General features: G+C 43.9%; 1 protein-coding gene and 1 long non-coding RNA gene across 2 annotated transcripts in view; both read left to right on the forward strand.

The window, feature by feature from the left end:
* Window positions 1-14,078, forward strand: part of LOC116445983 (mucin-5AC-like) — a 61,627-nt gene extending 47,549 nt beyond the window's left edge. Inside the window, 10 exon segments of the mRNA XM_032113179.1 lie at window positions 186-342; window positions 497-625; window positions 972-1,098; window positions 1,794-1,837; window positions 1,934-2,101; window positions 3,378-10,328; window positions 11,141-11,361; window positions 11,810-11,984; window positions 13,139-13,220; window positions 14,060-14,078. Coding sequence (XP_031969070.1) covers window positions 186-342; window positions 497-625; window positions 972-1,098; window positions 1,794-1,837; window positions 1,934-2,101; window positions 3,378-10,328; window positions 11,141-11,361; window positions 11,810-11,984; window positions 13,139-13,220; window positions 14,060-14,078 — 8,073 coding nt within the window.
* A 212-nt stretch (window positions 14,079-14,290) lies between these two features.
* On the forward strand, window positions 14,291-15,274 carry LOC116446188. The gene is made up of 3 exons (XR_004241079.1): window positions 14,291-14,379; window positions 14,768-14,890; window positions 15,225-15,274. It is a non-coding gene; the product is annotated as an uncharacterized LOC116446188 (long non-coding RNA).
* The last annotated feature ends 1,630 nt before the right edge of the window (window positions 15,275-16,904 follow it).

Raw genomic sequence — 16,904 nt, forward strand, 5'->3', positions numbered from 1 at the left:
TACATGGTTTGGATGTATCACTTGGCATCACCTCTGGTGTTTCACAGTGTCTTACAAAAGAAAAAGAAATTACCAATGTAGGCCTTTCCTCTGAGATGCTACAAATGTAAGAAAACTACTCCAGCAAAGGTAAGAAATAATCTGGAAGGCAGGATGTATAGTATTATATTTCTGTTTAATAACAGGTCGAACCAGCAAAATATTACCAAGCATGTGTGACAGACGCTTGTGCCTGCGACACTGGAGGAGACTGTGATTGCTTTTGTACAGCAGTAGCTGCCTATGCTCAGGCATGTAGTGAAATTGGTGTATGCATAGCCTGGAGAAGCCCATCAATTTGTCGTAAGTTTTATGTCATAAACACTTCTGAAAGGGTAGCTAAATGTACAGTATGTTACACATGTGCATTAAGATCTCACTGTGTGGATTTTTCATGCTTAAGCTATTTGCTCTTTTTTTTTTTCCTGAACATGTCCAACTTTCTGTTTCTCCTCAGCACTGTTCTGTGATTATTACAATCAACAAGGAGAATGTGAATGGCACTATAAGCCTTGTGGTGCTTCCTGTATGAAGACCTGTAAGAACCCAAGTGGAAAATGCCTCAATGACTTGCCAGGTTTAGAAGGTAAAAATAGCTGCAAATACCTCCTAGTGGGTACATATTATTGTATTTTTAATTGTCTTTAATGGAGTGTATTTCCCCCATCAGCTGTATTTGCACAATTCAATTTTCTCTAATATCATTACATCCACATGAATGGAGGTAGAGTATGGAAACTGGAGTGAGATGTCCAGGACTAAGTTCTTATGGATAGGCTCTGATGATGCTACTAACTCTGCATTACTTCCTAGAGTTATTGCAAAACATAAAGTAAAAACATTATGACTATTAAAAACAAGACCTGCAAATGCATTCCGTGCAAGTAAAACCTCTGCTGACTGTATCTCAATCTTACCTTTTCCACCTTCAGGCTGCTACCCTAACTGCCCACCAGACAAGCCATATTTTCATGAGGATCAGATGAAGTGTGTTAGTCTCTGTGACTGTTATGATAATGAAGATGGAAAGATATATAAACGGGATGAATGTAAGATATGGTAAGACTTAACATACCAGTCTCATCATATACAAGGAAAAAAAGATCAAAACTCTAGGGGAAATTGTATGTTCCTGTTATGTGCAGGATTAATTTATGCTACCTATGTAAAAATAACACCTTACGATGTAATGCCAGTTTTCCTACTACATTAATGAGAAGGTTTTATGTGATTTTATGTTCTATTGAATTTGTTCCTGATTATACTGTAGGTCCTCAGCATAAAGGTACATCAAGAACAAGTCCTTTATGACTAGGCTATCTCTATTTCACATTCCTGTGGTAGGAAAAATGTTGTGCCACAAGTAAAGATATTTAATAGTGGCCTGCTTCCAAGGATTTTATTACCTACTTGTATTGTTTGAGCAATTAAATTCTCCCTTTTAGCCTTCTATTTAGTACAAAAACATTGCAAATGCAAGGAATGATATGAAGGAAATAAGGAAAGTCTTCCTTAAGACCTCTACCTGTAACTTTGCACAATATTTAACTTCACTTCTATATATAAGTTCAAGTTTAATATAAAGGAAGATTTTGGAAAATAATGGCCAAAAAGAAGCCAAAATGAACAGAACACTCTAGGAATAAACACAAATAAAGTACCTTGCCTTTTGATGCCAGTATCTGTCAGGAAGATGACTAATAAAATTACATCACAATCACGAAATATATGGGTTTTTATCCTTTCTGTTTCAGTGAGTGCACATCAGAAGGTTTACAGTGCAAGTTCGATGATAAAGGTAAGACAGCTAAGAACACTTATTTAGAAAATGCAGCATTGGATATTATCGTTTCATAGATGCCTGAACTGACAATAAACTTCTTCTGAATTACAGCCTGCAACTGCATTTATGAAGAGAAGAGCTATAAATACGATGAACTCGTCTATAACACCACAGATGGAACTGGATGGTGTTTCAGTGCAACATGCGATGTCAATGGAACAATAAGCAGAAACATCTTTAAATGTGACATTTTTACAACCCCATTTACATTTTCCACAAGTCAGCCCACAACTACTGCTTCAGGTATGCATGAATAATCTTTAAAATAACTCAAAAATCTCTGTAAGTGACTGAAAATTACCTGAAAGGGATGACCTTTTCATCAGTTAAGAGTATATAATTTTACTTGAAACTGTTGACTTCTGCTGGAGCCACCAATTCACCTGGCAGCTTTAGTTGAAAAAGGAGACCACAGTCAAGCATGTAGAAATGAATTTAGCATTTCTTACAAACTCAGTCTCCTCTGTTTCACCCGGGTGTTCCCAAGGGAAAAAATCGTAGAGCTTATTAATCATTGCATCCTGGAGAATCTTCTCATTTCCTTGCAAAAAAGATCAGCAGTTCTAGACCACCTTCTGAAAACATGAAAGACAGTTGCTGCCATTTCTGAAATTACTGAGCATGTAAGTGCAAACTGAAGATAAGAAATTTAGTTTGAGGGAATGTTTAAACTATTTATAACTGTTCTTTGGAATCTTTCCTAATTGTGTTTAATACCCAAATCAACAGTTTCCTTCTATTCCTGGAGTACACTGCTACATCATTCCTGCAGTTAATTAATTATTGAGTAATTGTGAGAAATATATCCACAAAATTATACTACAGCAAGAACTAAATATTCAAATTTAAGTCTTCTATTAAGTAACATTTATATTGAGAAAGTAATATCTATTCCAAATTATTATCTTCATAACACCAAGAACATGAAAAGAAGTCTTATTAAAATACATAGAAAATACCTATTAGATTATATATTTCATACATAGTAGATGTGTATTCTCTGTTATAATGTACTATATATAAAATACATAAATGTTAAGTATATATTTTATATTTTATATTTATAAATATGTTACATATTGTAATATTGAACTAAGTAGAAAAATCATTAACTGGTAAAAATATTTTAAAGTCTGCATGGTTATGCAGTTAAGAGTAAATAAATACAGAGATAATACCAAGGAAAATAAAAACTCCTCTACTTACACCATAGCAAGTGTGAGATCTATTATCTAAGTAGTGACATACTGGGCAAAGGGTATCAGATTTCTTATATTTAGCTACAATTCCTTAATAGATGTTGACAAATGTACCTCTAGAATAATAATAGAGGCAAGATATCAAAACCTACTTTAGAAATTAAACTTGAAACTGCCAAAGCAAGCTCTTCAAAATTAAAAGTACTACATAACATAAAAAATTATTTACAACAAAAAAAAAGGTATGGAAGATGAATAATTTCTTCCTGGAACTCTCTTTAATAAGACCAGACTAGGCTTATGTTTCCTCCTTTAAATTACAGAAACGACAACTGCAACACCAGTGACAACTGTATGTGTGAAAAATGTCTGTGAGTGGTCAGAATGGTATGATTCCACTCAGCCTGAAGACAAAGAGGACAGCGGAGATAATGAAACATTTCAGAATCTCAAGGATAAAGGATACAGTGTATGTGCAAATCCAAGTGATGTTCAATGCAGAGCCAAAGAATATCCAGATACAGAAATTACCAACCTTAACCAGACAATAGAGTGTAGTCAAAGCAGAGGATTAATATGCAAGAACCAGGACCAAGAATCTAAGCAGTGCTATAATTATGAAATCAGAGTATCATGCTGCAGATACATACCGTGTTCAGAAATACAAACTACAACAACAACGACCACAAGAGAATTCACAACTAGTGCTGTAGAATCAACACCATTTACAGTACAGACAATGATAAAACCAACAACACAAAACCAAGAAAGTGAAGTAACTACAATACCACTGAGAGAAAGAACGACTCCTCTGACGGAAACCTCAGTAACACCAACGACATCGCAAGTCTCAACAACAGGTTACCAAATCACAACTACTACACCAGAAACCTCCACTGTGGAGACCCAAGCTCCATCATCAACCACTACCATCTCAACTCTCGCAGAATCAACACTAGAAACCACTCCTGGCACCAAAATAATCACCAGTACTACTGCCGTGCCAACACAAGGCACAACGGTCGTTACACCCACACCAAGAGTGCCTACCCCAGCTACTACTACTGCCAGCACTTCCACAACCACCATAGAAAGCACCCCTACATCTACAAAAAAAACTCTTCCAACTGTATTATCCACTGTTGCTATTCAAACAACATCACCCATTATGGCCTCCACTCCACATACTAAAATAAGAACCACCACTGCCACCACCGCTATCCCCAGCACCACAGCCCCATCCACAGAAGGCACAACCATCATCGCTACCACCACCAGCACCTCTCCCCCTCAGAATGAAGGCACAACTAGCATCACCCCACCCACAACAACAGTGCCCACCCCAGCTACCACCACTGTCCGCATCTCCAATACCACAGACAACTGCGTGGTGGAGCACTGTGCCTGGACACAGTGGTTTAATGTGGACTCCCCTACTCCAGGCAGTGAAAATGGAGATACAGAGACTTTTGAAAGCATCCGAGCCGCTGGGTATGAGCTGTGTGACAAGCCACGAGACATCAAGTGCCGTGCCAAAGATTACCCTGACAGGATTGTGAAAATAATGGGACAGAAATTTGAGTGCAGCATTGACAGGGGGCTTGTGTGCAGAAATAAGGATCAGCCCCTCAAGTACCCCACATGCTTTGACTATGAGGTCTCGGTGCTGTGCTGTGACCGGAAAAACTGCCAGACCACAGTGCCACCACCAGGAACCACTGTAAGCACCTCCACTACCTACCTCCAAACAGAAACCACCACAGTAGCAACCCAACCTGTAGCAACACCAACTGCTGCCACCACACTTCCACAGCCAGGAACAACAAAAGGAACCACCACCATCACCCCCAGACCATCAGTGCCCACCCCAGCCACAAGCTCTGCCAGTACCACAAGGACTACCGAGGGAAGCACCACAAGAGCCTCACCCACCCCTGCTCCAGGAGAAACCTCCACTGTGGCAACCCAGGCTCCAACATCTCCCACAACAACCTCCAAAGTTAAAATTAGAACCACCACTGCCACCACCGCTCTCCCCAGCCCCACAGCCCCATCCACAGAAGGCACAACCATCATCGCTACCACCACCAGCACCTCTCCCCCTCTGACTGAAGGCACAACCACCATCACCCCACCCACAACAACAGTGCCCACCCCAGCCACAAGCACTGCCAGTACCTCAAGGACTACCGAGGGAAGCACCACAAGAGCCTCACCCACCCCTGCTCCAGGAGAAACCTCCACTGCAGCAACCCAGGCTCCAACATCTCCCACAACAACCTCCAAAGTTAAAATTAGAACCACCACTGCCACCACCGCTCTCCCCAGCCCCACAGCCCCATCCACAGAAGGCACAACCATCATCGCTACCACCACAAGGACCTCTCCCCCTCTGACTGAAGGTACAACCACCATCACCCCCAGACCATCAGTGCCCACCCCAGCCACAAGCACTGCCAGTACCTCAAGGACTACCGAGGGAAGCACCACAAGAGCCTCACCCACCCCTGCTCCAGGAGAAACCTCCACTGTGGCAACCCAGGCTCCAACATCTCCCACAACAACCTCCAAAGTTAAAATTAGAACCACCACTGCCACCACCGCTCTCCCCAGCCCCACAGCCCCATCCACAGAAGGCACAACCATCATCGCTACCACCACCAGCACCTCTCCCCCTCTGACTGAAGGCACAACCACCATCACCCCACCCACAACAACAGTGCCCACCCCAGCCACAAGCACTGCCAGTACCACAAGAACTACCGAGGGAAGCACCACAAGAGCCTCGCCCACCCCTGCTCCAGGAGAAACCTCCACTGTGGCAACCCAGGCTCCAACATCTCCCACAACAACCTCCAAAGTTAAAATTAGAACCACCACTGCCACCACCGCTCTCCCCAGCCCCACAGCCCCATCCACAGAAGGCACAACCATCATCGCTACCACCACCAGCACCTCTCCCCCTCTGACTGAAGGCACAACCACCATCACCCCACCCACAACAACAGTGCCCACCCCCGCCACAAGCACTGCCAGTACCTCAAGGACTATCGCGGGAAGCACCACAAGAGCGTCACCCACCCTTGCTCCAGGAGAAACCTCCACTGTGGCAACCCAGGCTCCAACATCTCCCACAACAACCTCCAAAGTTAAAATTAGAACCACCACTGCCACCACCGCTCTCCCCAGCCCCACAGCCCCATCCACAGAAGGCACAACCATCATCGCTACCACCACCAGCACCTCTCCCCCTCTGACTGAAGGTACAACCACCATCACCCCACCCATGACAACAGTGCCCACCCCAGCTACAAGTACTGCCAGTACCACAAGGACTACCGAGGGAAGCACCACAAGAGCCTCACCCACCCCTGCTCCAGGAGAAACCTCCACTGCGGCAACCCAGGCTCCAACATCTCCCACAACAACCTCCAAAGTTAAAATTAGAACCACCACTGCCACCACCGCTATCCCCAGCACCACGGCCCCATCCACAGAAGGCACAACCATCATCGCTACCACCACCAGCACCTCTCCCCCTCAGAATGAAGGCACAACTAGCATCACCCCACCCACAACAACAGTGCCCACCCCAGCTACCACCACCGTCCGCATCTCCAATACCACAGACAACTGCGTGGTGGAGCACTGTGCCTGGACACAGTGGTTTAATGTGGACTCCCCTACTCCAGGCAGTGAAAATGGAGATACAGAGACTTTTGAAAGCATCCGAGCCGCTGGGTATGAGCTGTGTGACAAGCCACGAGACATCAAGTGCCGTGCCAAAGATTACCCTGACAGGATTGTGAAAATAATGGGACAGAAATTTGAGTGCAGCATTGACAGGGGGCTTGTGTGCAGAAATAAGGATCAGCCTCTCAAGTACCCCACATGCTTTGACTATGAGGTCTCGGTGCTGTGCTGTGACCGGAAAAACTGCCAGACCACAGTGCCACCACCAGGAACCACTGTAAGCACCTCCACTACCTACCTCCAAACAGAAACCACCACAGTAGCAACCCAACCTGTAGCAACACCAACTGCTGCCACCACACTTCCACAGCCAGGAACAACAAAAGGAACCACCACCATCACCCCCAGACCATCAGTGCCCACCCCAGCCACAAGCTCTGCCAGTACCACAAGGACTACCGAGGGAAGCACCACAAGAGCCTCACCCACCCCTGCTCCAGGAGAAACCTCCACTGTGGCAACCCAGGCTCCAACATCTCCCACAACAACCTCCAAAGTTAAAATTAGAACCACCACTGCCACCACCGCTCTCCCCAGCCCCACAGCCCCATCCACAGAAGGCACAACCATCATCGCTACCACCACCAGCACCTCTCCCCCTCTGACTGAAGGCACAACCACCATCACCCCACCCACAACAACAGTGCCCACCCCAGCCACAAGCACTGCCAGTACCACAAGAACTACCGAGGGAAGCACCACAAGAGCGTCACCCACCCCTGCTCCAGGAGAAACCTCCACTGCGGCAACCCAGGCTCCAACATCTCCCACAACAACCTCCAAAGTAAAAATTAGAACCACCACTGCCACCACCGCTCTCCCCAGCCCCACAGCCCCATCCACAGAAGGCACAACCATCATCACTACCACCACAAGGACCTCTCCCCCTCTGACTGAAGGTACAACCACCATCACCCCACCCACGACAACAGTGCCCACCCCAGCCACAAGCACTGCCAGTACCACAAGAACTACCGAGGGAAGCACCACAAGAGCCTCACCCACCCCTGCTCCAGGAGAAACCTCCACTGCGGCAACCCAGGCTCCAACATCTCCCACAACAACCTCCAAAGTTAAAATTAGAACCACCACTGCCACCACCGCTCTCCCCAGCACCACAGCCCCATCCACAGAAGGCACAACCATCATCGCTACCACCACCAGCACCTCTCCCCCTCTGACTGAAGGCACAACCACCATCACCCCACCCACAACAACAGTGCCCACCCCAGCCACAAGCACTGCCAGTACCACAAGGACTATCGAGGGAAGCACCACAAGAGCGTCACCCACCCCTGCTCCAGGAGAAACCTCCACTGTGGCAACCCAGGCTCCAACATCTCCCACAACAACCTCCAAAGTTAAAATTAGAACCACCACTGCCACCACCGCTCTCCCCAGCCCCACAGCCCCATCCACAGAAGGCACAACCATCATCGCTACCACCACCAGCACCTCTCCCCCTCTGACTGAAGGCACAACCACCATCACCCCACCCACAACAACAGTGCCCACCCCAGCCACAAGCACAGCCAGTACCACAAGAACTACCGAGGGAAGCACCACAAGAGCCTCACCCACCCCTGCTCCAGGAGAAACCTCCACTGTGGCAACCCAGGCTCCAACATCTCCCACAACAACCTCCAAAGTAAAAATTAGAACCACCACTGCCACCACTGCTCTCCCCAGCCCCACAGCCCCATCCACAGAAGGCACAACCATCATCGCTACCACCACCAGCACCTCTCCCCCTCTGACTGAAGGTACAACCACCATCACCCCACCCACAACAACAGTGCCCACCCCAGCCACAAGCACTGCCAGTACCTCAAGGACTACCGAGGGAAGCACCACAAGAGCCTCACCCACCCCTGCTCCAGGAGAAACCTCCACTGTGGCAACCCAGGCTCCAACATCTCCCACAACAACCTCCAAAGTTAAAATTAGAACCACCACTGCCACCACCGCTCTCCCCAGCCCCACAGCCCCATCCACAGAAGGCACAACCATCATCGCTACCACCACAAGGACCTCTCCCCCTCTGACTGAAGGTACAACCACCATCACCCCACCCACGACAACAGTGCCCACCCCAGCCACAAGCACTGCCAGTACCACAAGAACTACCGAGGGAAGCACCACAAGAGCCTCACCCACCCCTGCTCCAGGAGAAACCTCCACTGTGGCAACCCAGGCTCCAACATCTCCCACAACAACCTCCAAAGTTAAAATTAGAACCACCACTGCCACCACCGCTCTCCCCAGCACCACAGCCCCATCCACAGAAGGCACAACCATCATCGCTACCACCACCAGCACCTCTCCCCCTCTGACTGAAGGCACAACCACCATCACCCCACCCACAACAACAGTGCCCACCCCCGCCACAAGCACTGCCAGTACCTCAAGGACTATCGAGGGAAGCACCACAAGAGCGTCACCCACCCTTGCTCCAGGAGAAACCTCCACTGTGGCAACCCAGGCTCCAACATCTCCCACAACAACCTCCAAAGTTAAAATTAGAACCACCACTGCCACCACCGCTCTCCCCAGCACCACAGCCCCATCCACAGAAGGCACAACCATCATCGCTACCACCACCAGCACCTCTCCCCCTCAGAATGAAGGCACAACTAGCATCACCCCACCCACGACAACAGTGCCCACCCCAGCTACCACCACCGTCCGCATCTCCAATACCACAGACAACTGCGTGGTGGAGCACTGTGCCTGGACACAGTGGTTTAATGTGGACTCCCCTACTCCAGGCAGTGAAAATGGAGATACAGAGACTTTTGAAAGCATCCGAGCCGCTGGGTATGAGCTGTGTGACAAGCCACGAGACATCAAGTGCCGTGCCAAAGATTACCCTGACAGGATTGTGAAAATAATGGGACAGAAATTTGAGTGCAGCATTGACAGGGGGCTTGTGTGCAGAAATAAGGATCAGCCCCTCAAGTACCCCACATGCTTTGACTATGAGGTCTCGGTGCTGTGCTGTGACCGGAAAAACTGCCAGACCACAGTGCCACCACCAAGAACCACTGTAAGCACCTCCACTACCTACCTCCAAACAGAAACCACCACAGTAGCAACCCAACCTGTAGCAACACCAACTGCTGCCACCACACTTCCACAGCCAGGAACAACAAAAGGAACCACCACCATCACCCCCAGACCATCAGTGCCCACCCCAGCCACAAGCACTGCCAGTACCACAAGGACTGGCGAGGGAAGCACCACAAGAGCCTCACCCACCTCTGCTCCAGGAGAAACCTCCACTGTGGCAACCCAGGCTCCAACATCACCTACTTCTGCCTCCAGTTCACCCAAAATAAAATTAAGAACCACTACTGGCAGCACAGCTGTGCTCACTACCACTCTTCCTCAGCCTAGAAGTACCACAGGCACTACAGAAATTCTTACAACATCCTTTTCTTCTACTGTAGAAAAGATTGCTACCACGGTTTTATCCAGCACCACTGTCAGCCCAGGTATGTCACTGTCTACTTCTTGAAAGTTTACTATCAGCTTTTTCATTACAACAACATTCGTATCTTTTCTTCTGTTGCTTATTCCCCTAAACCAATCTGTGATTTCCTGATTCTGTGACCATTTATATTCCTTAAACAGATAAACCAATTTTTAATCAATCTGCCCCTCTGTTCCTAGTATTTATGTTTGATAGCTGGGTTAGCTTCATATTACTAATTCTTACTTCAACGGAGAAAGTTGAAACTTTTGAAAATTTTAGAGGTAAATCTCATAATATTTGCCAAAGGCCAGATATGTATAATAAAAAAATTTATACAATCTCCACTTATGAATAGGTCAAGTATTTGAATGAAACAAAAATATTCACTTGGTTTGCCAGAATGTTGAAAAGACCTCTTGAATATGTTAAAATTATTAGTTCAAAATCCTTTGCCTGCAAACTAAATTATTACTTGTGCTCAACAGTAGCTTCAACTGGTACATCACAGTCAAGTCATGTTACAAGAAGCACTCCTGCAACCTTCAGTTCTTCCACCAGCACATCTTTTACATCCAGCAAAATAACTCCATGCTTTTGTCATGTGTTCGAAACTTTATTTTCTCCTGGTAAGTGTCTTACATTATGATTATAAAAAATTTCATGGCCAATATAAACCCTTAAGTCTCTATTCAATTAAACATAACCATTCAAAATCATCTAAACACAGAACTTTTTATACATGAATACATTTCATATTTTCACAATATTTTCTTGGTTTTTCTCCCTAAGTATTTTCATTCTTGTAATTTCTCCTCCAATTTTCATCTACAGGGGAAGTGGTTTACAACAGAACAGATAGAGCTGGCTGTAATTTTTATGCACTTTGCAATAAGGAATGTGAAATTGAGCCATTCCAGGGGCCATGTCCTTTCACAACACCTGTTCCTTCAGTTGCCTCCTCAACTACACCACAAGCTGCCTCACCAACCACAGCAACAACCCTCACAACTTCAGTAGAAAGAAACTGTACTGATGTGAATCCTCCACGAAAGGTGGTTCCTCTCCCTACTTTCTAATACACCACTGTTGCAAAACTAGATCAATTTTTAAAAGCCAATTCAAATCAACTTCTATGTATCTCAATGACAAATTTTGTCATGTAACAAATGACCTGATAGCACACAATTATTTAACCTGGCATTACCAGATTTTAAGCAATCCCTAGGTGGAAAAGCTCACTAAGATCATGGCAGAGACTTTGGCTTTTAATAAAAGTCATTTAAATTTCATAGAAATAAGTACACTAGCCATGAAATGTAAGATACCATTCTTTTTATGCAGAAGAAAATTCTGTGTTGTTCTCAGCATACCTGCTCTTAAATTGTGTCCTAAAATAACTCTAATCTGAATTTCCTACTGATTTTGAGAGTATATCTGAAGTTAAAACTGAACAACTAGGGTGAAGGAGTATTTAAGAATAAATAATTTACATATTTTCAGCCTGGAGAGGAGTGGATAAATGAATGCCAGAAGTGTGTCTGTGACTCCCTCACTGCTACTGTGCAATGCCAGCCGCTCCCATGCCAAACAGCTCAGCAAACAATTTGTGACCTAGGATTTGTTTCCATGGCTGTACTACCACAGAAAGACCCATGTTGTCCTGAATTTGAATGCCGTAAGTATTAAAAACACATGTATAAATACCACACCATACACCCCAGTAAATTACATTTGCACTTCTCTTAATATCTAAGGAAGCTCTTCATGTACCACAGTAACAGCAAAACCTTCCTTAAGTTGTTCTGTCTCAGTGAACGCACAACAATTTTTGGCTAAATATGCATTAAAGCTTTGTTTTAAAAAAAATAATGCTATTTTCAATTAACTTCAATGAGAGAATGGGTGGGAGAGCAGAATAATATTTTGAACATTCACTGGTCTATGTAGCTCAACTATCTCTAGACCTGTAATCATAAATGTTATCAATGCATCTTTTTCATGTTAATAATGTAACATTATTAACACATGTAACACATTAACATTAGCCTAAATGCAACTAAACTAAGATGCATAAACATAAGAATAAGCCAGTAAAAAGCAAAACTACAAGACAAAGTAACAGGAAGCAATAATAGAAAGCGAATTGTAATCAATAACTTAACTGTCAGTGTATGAAAAGTAATAACTGTGCTCTCACCAGAAGCTCATGAAAATTTAAAAATCCTACAGTTATATTAATTTATTGATAAACATACATTTTTATATACATATATTTTATGTACATATACTTGTGCAAAAGAATAAAAAAAAAAAAGTACCCATAAATTATGCCTGAAAAAGAAAAGTCAAAACAAAGGAACAGGCAAGTTTGAAGCAGTTCTGTGAAAGACATAAATGGGTTCTGCCATGTTGTCAAATTTATATTACCACAGTAGGAATACCTTCTTCCACAGAGTCAATCTTCCGTACAAGCCATGTTCTGAAAGGTCATAAAGAATCAATAACTGAAGCATCTTTGGACTCCTAGGGTTCAGAGAAAACAACTAATTTAATTTGAACTGAACCAGATATTGAAAGGGCAAAAAAGGGATTTTTCAGGCATAGCTTGAGTTTGAAGCCATTCCTCTCCAACTCTTCCAGCTAGTTTTAATGATGAAACTTTATTTAAACATTCATCTACACTACATATGAAGTCTAAGCATGTAGGGGGATTGAATGAAAGTTTTCCGTACTCTCTGTGTTACTAAAAAAACCTGAAAACATCTTGACTTCTCAGGAAGTCCCACAATTTAAGTTATTCTGGAATTAATTTTTTGTTTTGTTTTTCAGAACCAATACCTGGTGTCTGTGTGATTAACGGAACACTGCACACGGTGAGAATGATACAGCAGTATATTGCTGGAATTGAAAAGTACATCCTTTCTACCAAAATAAGTCTTCGAGAAAGTTCTTTTCCCAGTACATGTTTTTTGGGGTTTGGGGTTTTTTTTTCTCTCTAGCCCTTAACTGGAAGTTGTTTGGGTATTTTAATGTCAAAATCAAATTTGTCACAGAAGTGCTCCTCAATATGTAACATAAAAAAATGAATGTACCATTTTTAGTGATGTACTTTCTTTTTAAGCTTCCTCCCACTTCTGTAATTAATGACTTTTCCAGACAGTTTGATGAATAGCCCAAACTCAATTGCTCTTTGAAATAAGCCCAGAGAACCTTAAAAAAACAAAGCGAACATTTTTTATTTAATTAATACCTAAACCTTTTTGCTAAAATTGGTACTTAGGTCATTAACTCATAATTTAAATATTAGTGCTGGAGCCTTTGGGGATATACTTCAGAAAGACTAAAATCCGTATGTAAATGTATATCTCTGCTTATGTATCTGCATATATAAAGGCTTATTTTAATTTCTGTTTTTAAATCATAATTGTTTTACAACCACTGAACATAACTTATAGAGAAAAAATATTCTTAAATGGAGCTGGTAAAATAACTAGACAGTACAAACCCATCTTAATTTCATTAATTTACTGCTCCCTTTTTACATTGCTTCATTTAGTTTCCTCTTAATATGAGCTTTCCTGCAAGGCATGAAGCCAAAAAACTCTGTGTTCAAAGAGAATTTGAGAACTCAGTCATACTTGCATTTCAGCAACCTTAGTGGTTCTCAGCAATGCTTTCAACTCTGCCTTTATATTATATAGAAAGTGTTGGCATTTGAATGTTTTTTGGGGTTTTTTTTCTGTCTTACAGGTTGGAAAGTCAGTACTAATCGATTCATGTAAGAAGTGTACCTGCAGTTCTGAGAAAGACCCAGAGACTAACACAAACATTATCCATTGTGAAACAGCTCCGTGTGACACCTCTTGCCCGCTGGTGAGTTCAGGTTCTCTAGGCTGCCAGTCAGCTACAGCAAGACCAGAATTCTCCATCACCAACTGAACATACTTTCTTCTTCCTCTCTTTCCGAGTAGGGTTACCAATACATGACTGAGGAAGGAGAGTGCTGCGGGAAGTGTATTGAAGTAGCTTGCAAAGTCAAACTCAGTAACCACACTGTTCAAGAGTTCAAGGTAAGTATTCCTTTCATTTTCAGACCTCTCTGTTAGCCCATGCAAGTTAGAACAGCTAGGAGTCAGCTCATGTCCCTTACTAGTAAAGATAAAATACTGAAATTACTCTGAAAAACAATGTGTCAGTTTTCTGAGTTGAACATTATTTGGAATCAAATTCTTGATTTTTGTGGCTAATGGAGCAATGGTTTCTAATTTATGGTCTAAGTGTTCAGAGCCAGGATTTAAACTTTCAAGCTAGGTACAGTTTGCAGAACTTCATTTTTGCCACTTGAAAGAAGTTCAGAAGCATCTGAGAATCTTTGAGGAGTGAGAACTTAATTAGCTCTGATTTACTCGATCACAATGAAAAAAAAAAAAAACTTTTGCTTTTCTTCTAAAATTTTAGGTTAATGAGATCCTGCCACTCGATCAATGCAGCCATTACAAATGTGAAAAAATTGAAGATCAGTTTGTTGCAGTCCAAATTAAAAAAGTATGCCCTGAGTACGACCCCGGAGAGTGCGATCCTGTAAGTTGTAATCAATTTTTCACTGACTGAATTCAGTTTAAATGAACAAGAAGGGACAAGAAAGAATACAACAAGTCACTTTCACTGAAGTTGCAGGAATGTCTTAAGAATGAAACTAGGCTTGCTCTGTGATTAATAATAAGAAAAGCATAGTATTTTTTTATGAGGCTACAAAGATTCAAGACTCCCATGGTGAGGACAGTAAGTCATCCATTGTTTCATTCAGGATTCATCACAGAGAAGCCTTCTGCCCAGTCTCAGTACTGCTAACTCATATTCTTACTCATGATTGTAATCTGTGCACTAATACAAATCCTTCTTTACTTTTACAAAGGATGAAGCAGAGACTACTCCTGATGGCTGCTGCAAAATATGTAAACGTAAGTAATGCTGTGTTTATGTGTTCTGCCGGAAGAGCACTCTGTTCAACTTGTAACTATCTTTGAGTGGATGGATGGATGCTTCACTCACCCTGTTTTCACACAGTCTATTAAGGAAGACCCTGTGTTTCACTATTTATTCAAAAGAAAAATGCAATTTTTTTTTCCTGATACTGAATACCACAAATCAAACCAGCAATGCTCAGGCCTCTGCATTACCTTCCAACGGCACTTTACAGCTGAAATCAAAGAATAATCTGACAACTCCATATAAATTACACGGTACCCACCCCACCACATACTGTAGATTCTCAGTAATCAGACATCAAGCACTTTCAAACTGGTTTAGCATTCCTTTAGTTCTGAACTAGAGAACTGAAATATATTTTCTCTCCTCCCCTCTTTTTATGAAGCTAAAAACTGCAGGCCTTACAGCAAGAAAACTGTGATACATCATGCTGACTGTGAGTCTTCTGAACCTGTTGAGCTGTCATATTGTGAAGGAACTTGTCCTGGCTCCTCAGTGTAAGTTCTAAAAATTAATTTAACATCTCTATGGCTTCCTTTATACTGGTCTATCGTGTTAATTTATCACCCAAGGGTACTGAGAGAGCTGGAGAAAATGCTCACCAAGCCACTTTCAATCATTTGTCAGCAATCTGGTAAACCATGGAGGTCCTGGTTGACTGGAGGTCAGCAAATGAGATGCCCATCTAAAAGAAAGGTTGGAGAGAGGATCCAGGGAACTACAGGCCTGTCAGCCTGACCTTGGTGCCAGGGAAGGACACGGAACAGATTACCTTGAGTGTGATCACAGAGTACATACAGGGTAAACAGGGGATCAGGCCCAGCTAGCATGGGTTGGGGAAAGGCAGCTGCTGCTTGACCAACCTGATCTCCTATGACAGGGTGACTCACTTAGGGGATGAGGAAAAGACTGTGGATATTGTCTACCCGGACTTTTGGAAAGCCTTTCACAGCATTTCCCACAGTATACTCCTGGAAAAGCTGGGAGCTCATAGCTTGGACAGGTGACCTGTTCACTGTGTGAAAAACTGGCTGGATGGCCAGGCCCAGAGAGCAGTGTCGAGTGGAATTACCTCCAGCTGGGGGCCAGTCACCAGTGGTGCTCCCTGGGGCCCAGTATTGCAGCCAGTCCTGTTTTGTCTCTTTATCAATGATCTGGACAAGGGGATCAAGTGCTCCTTCAGTGAATTTGCAAGTAGCACCAAGATGGGTGTTAGTGTTGATCTGCTGGAGGGCAGGAAGGCTCTGTGGAGGGATCTGGACAGGTTGGATTGATGGGCCGAGGCCAATTGTATGAGGTTTAATTAGGCCAAATGCTGGGCCCTTTGGTCACAACCCCAGACAGTGATACAGGCTGGGGCAGAGGGACTGGGAAGGTGCCCAGCACAACATCACCTGGGGGTGCTGGTGACAGCAGCTGAACATGAGCCAGCAATGCCCATCTGGCCAAAACCAGGAGCATCCTGGGCTGTATCAGCAATTGTGTGGCCAGCAGGACCAGGACAATAACCTGTATGTGGCCCTGTGAGGCCACACCTTGAGTCCTGTGTTTAGTTCTGGGCCTCCCACTGAAAGAAAGACATTGAGGTGCTGGAGCATGTCCGGAG

The sequence above is a fragment of the Corvus moneduloides genome, chromosome 6 (genome assembly GCF_009650955.1).
Source record: "Corvus moneduloides isolate bCorMon1 chromosome 6, bCorMon1.pri, whole genome shotgun sequence".
Classification (NCBI taxonomy): domain Eukaryota; kingdom Metazoa; phylum Chordata; class Aves; order Passeriformes; family Corvidae; genus Corvus; species Corvus moneduloides.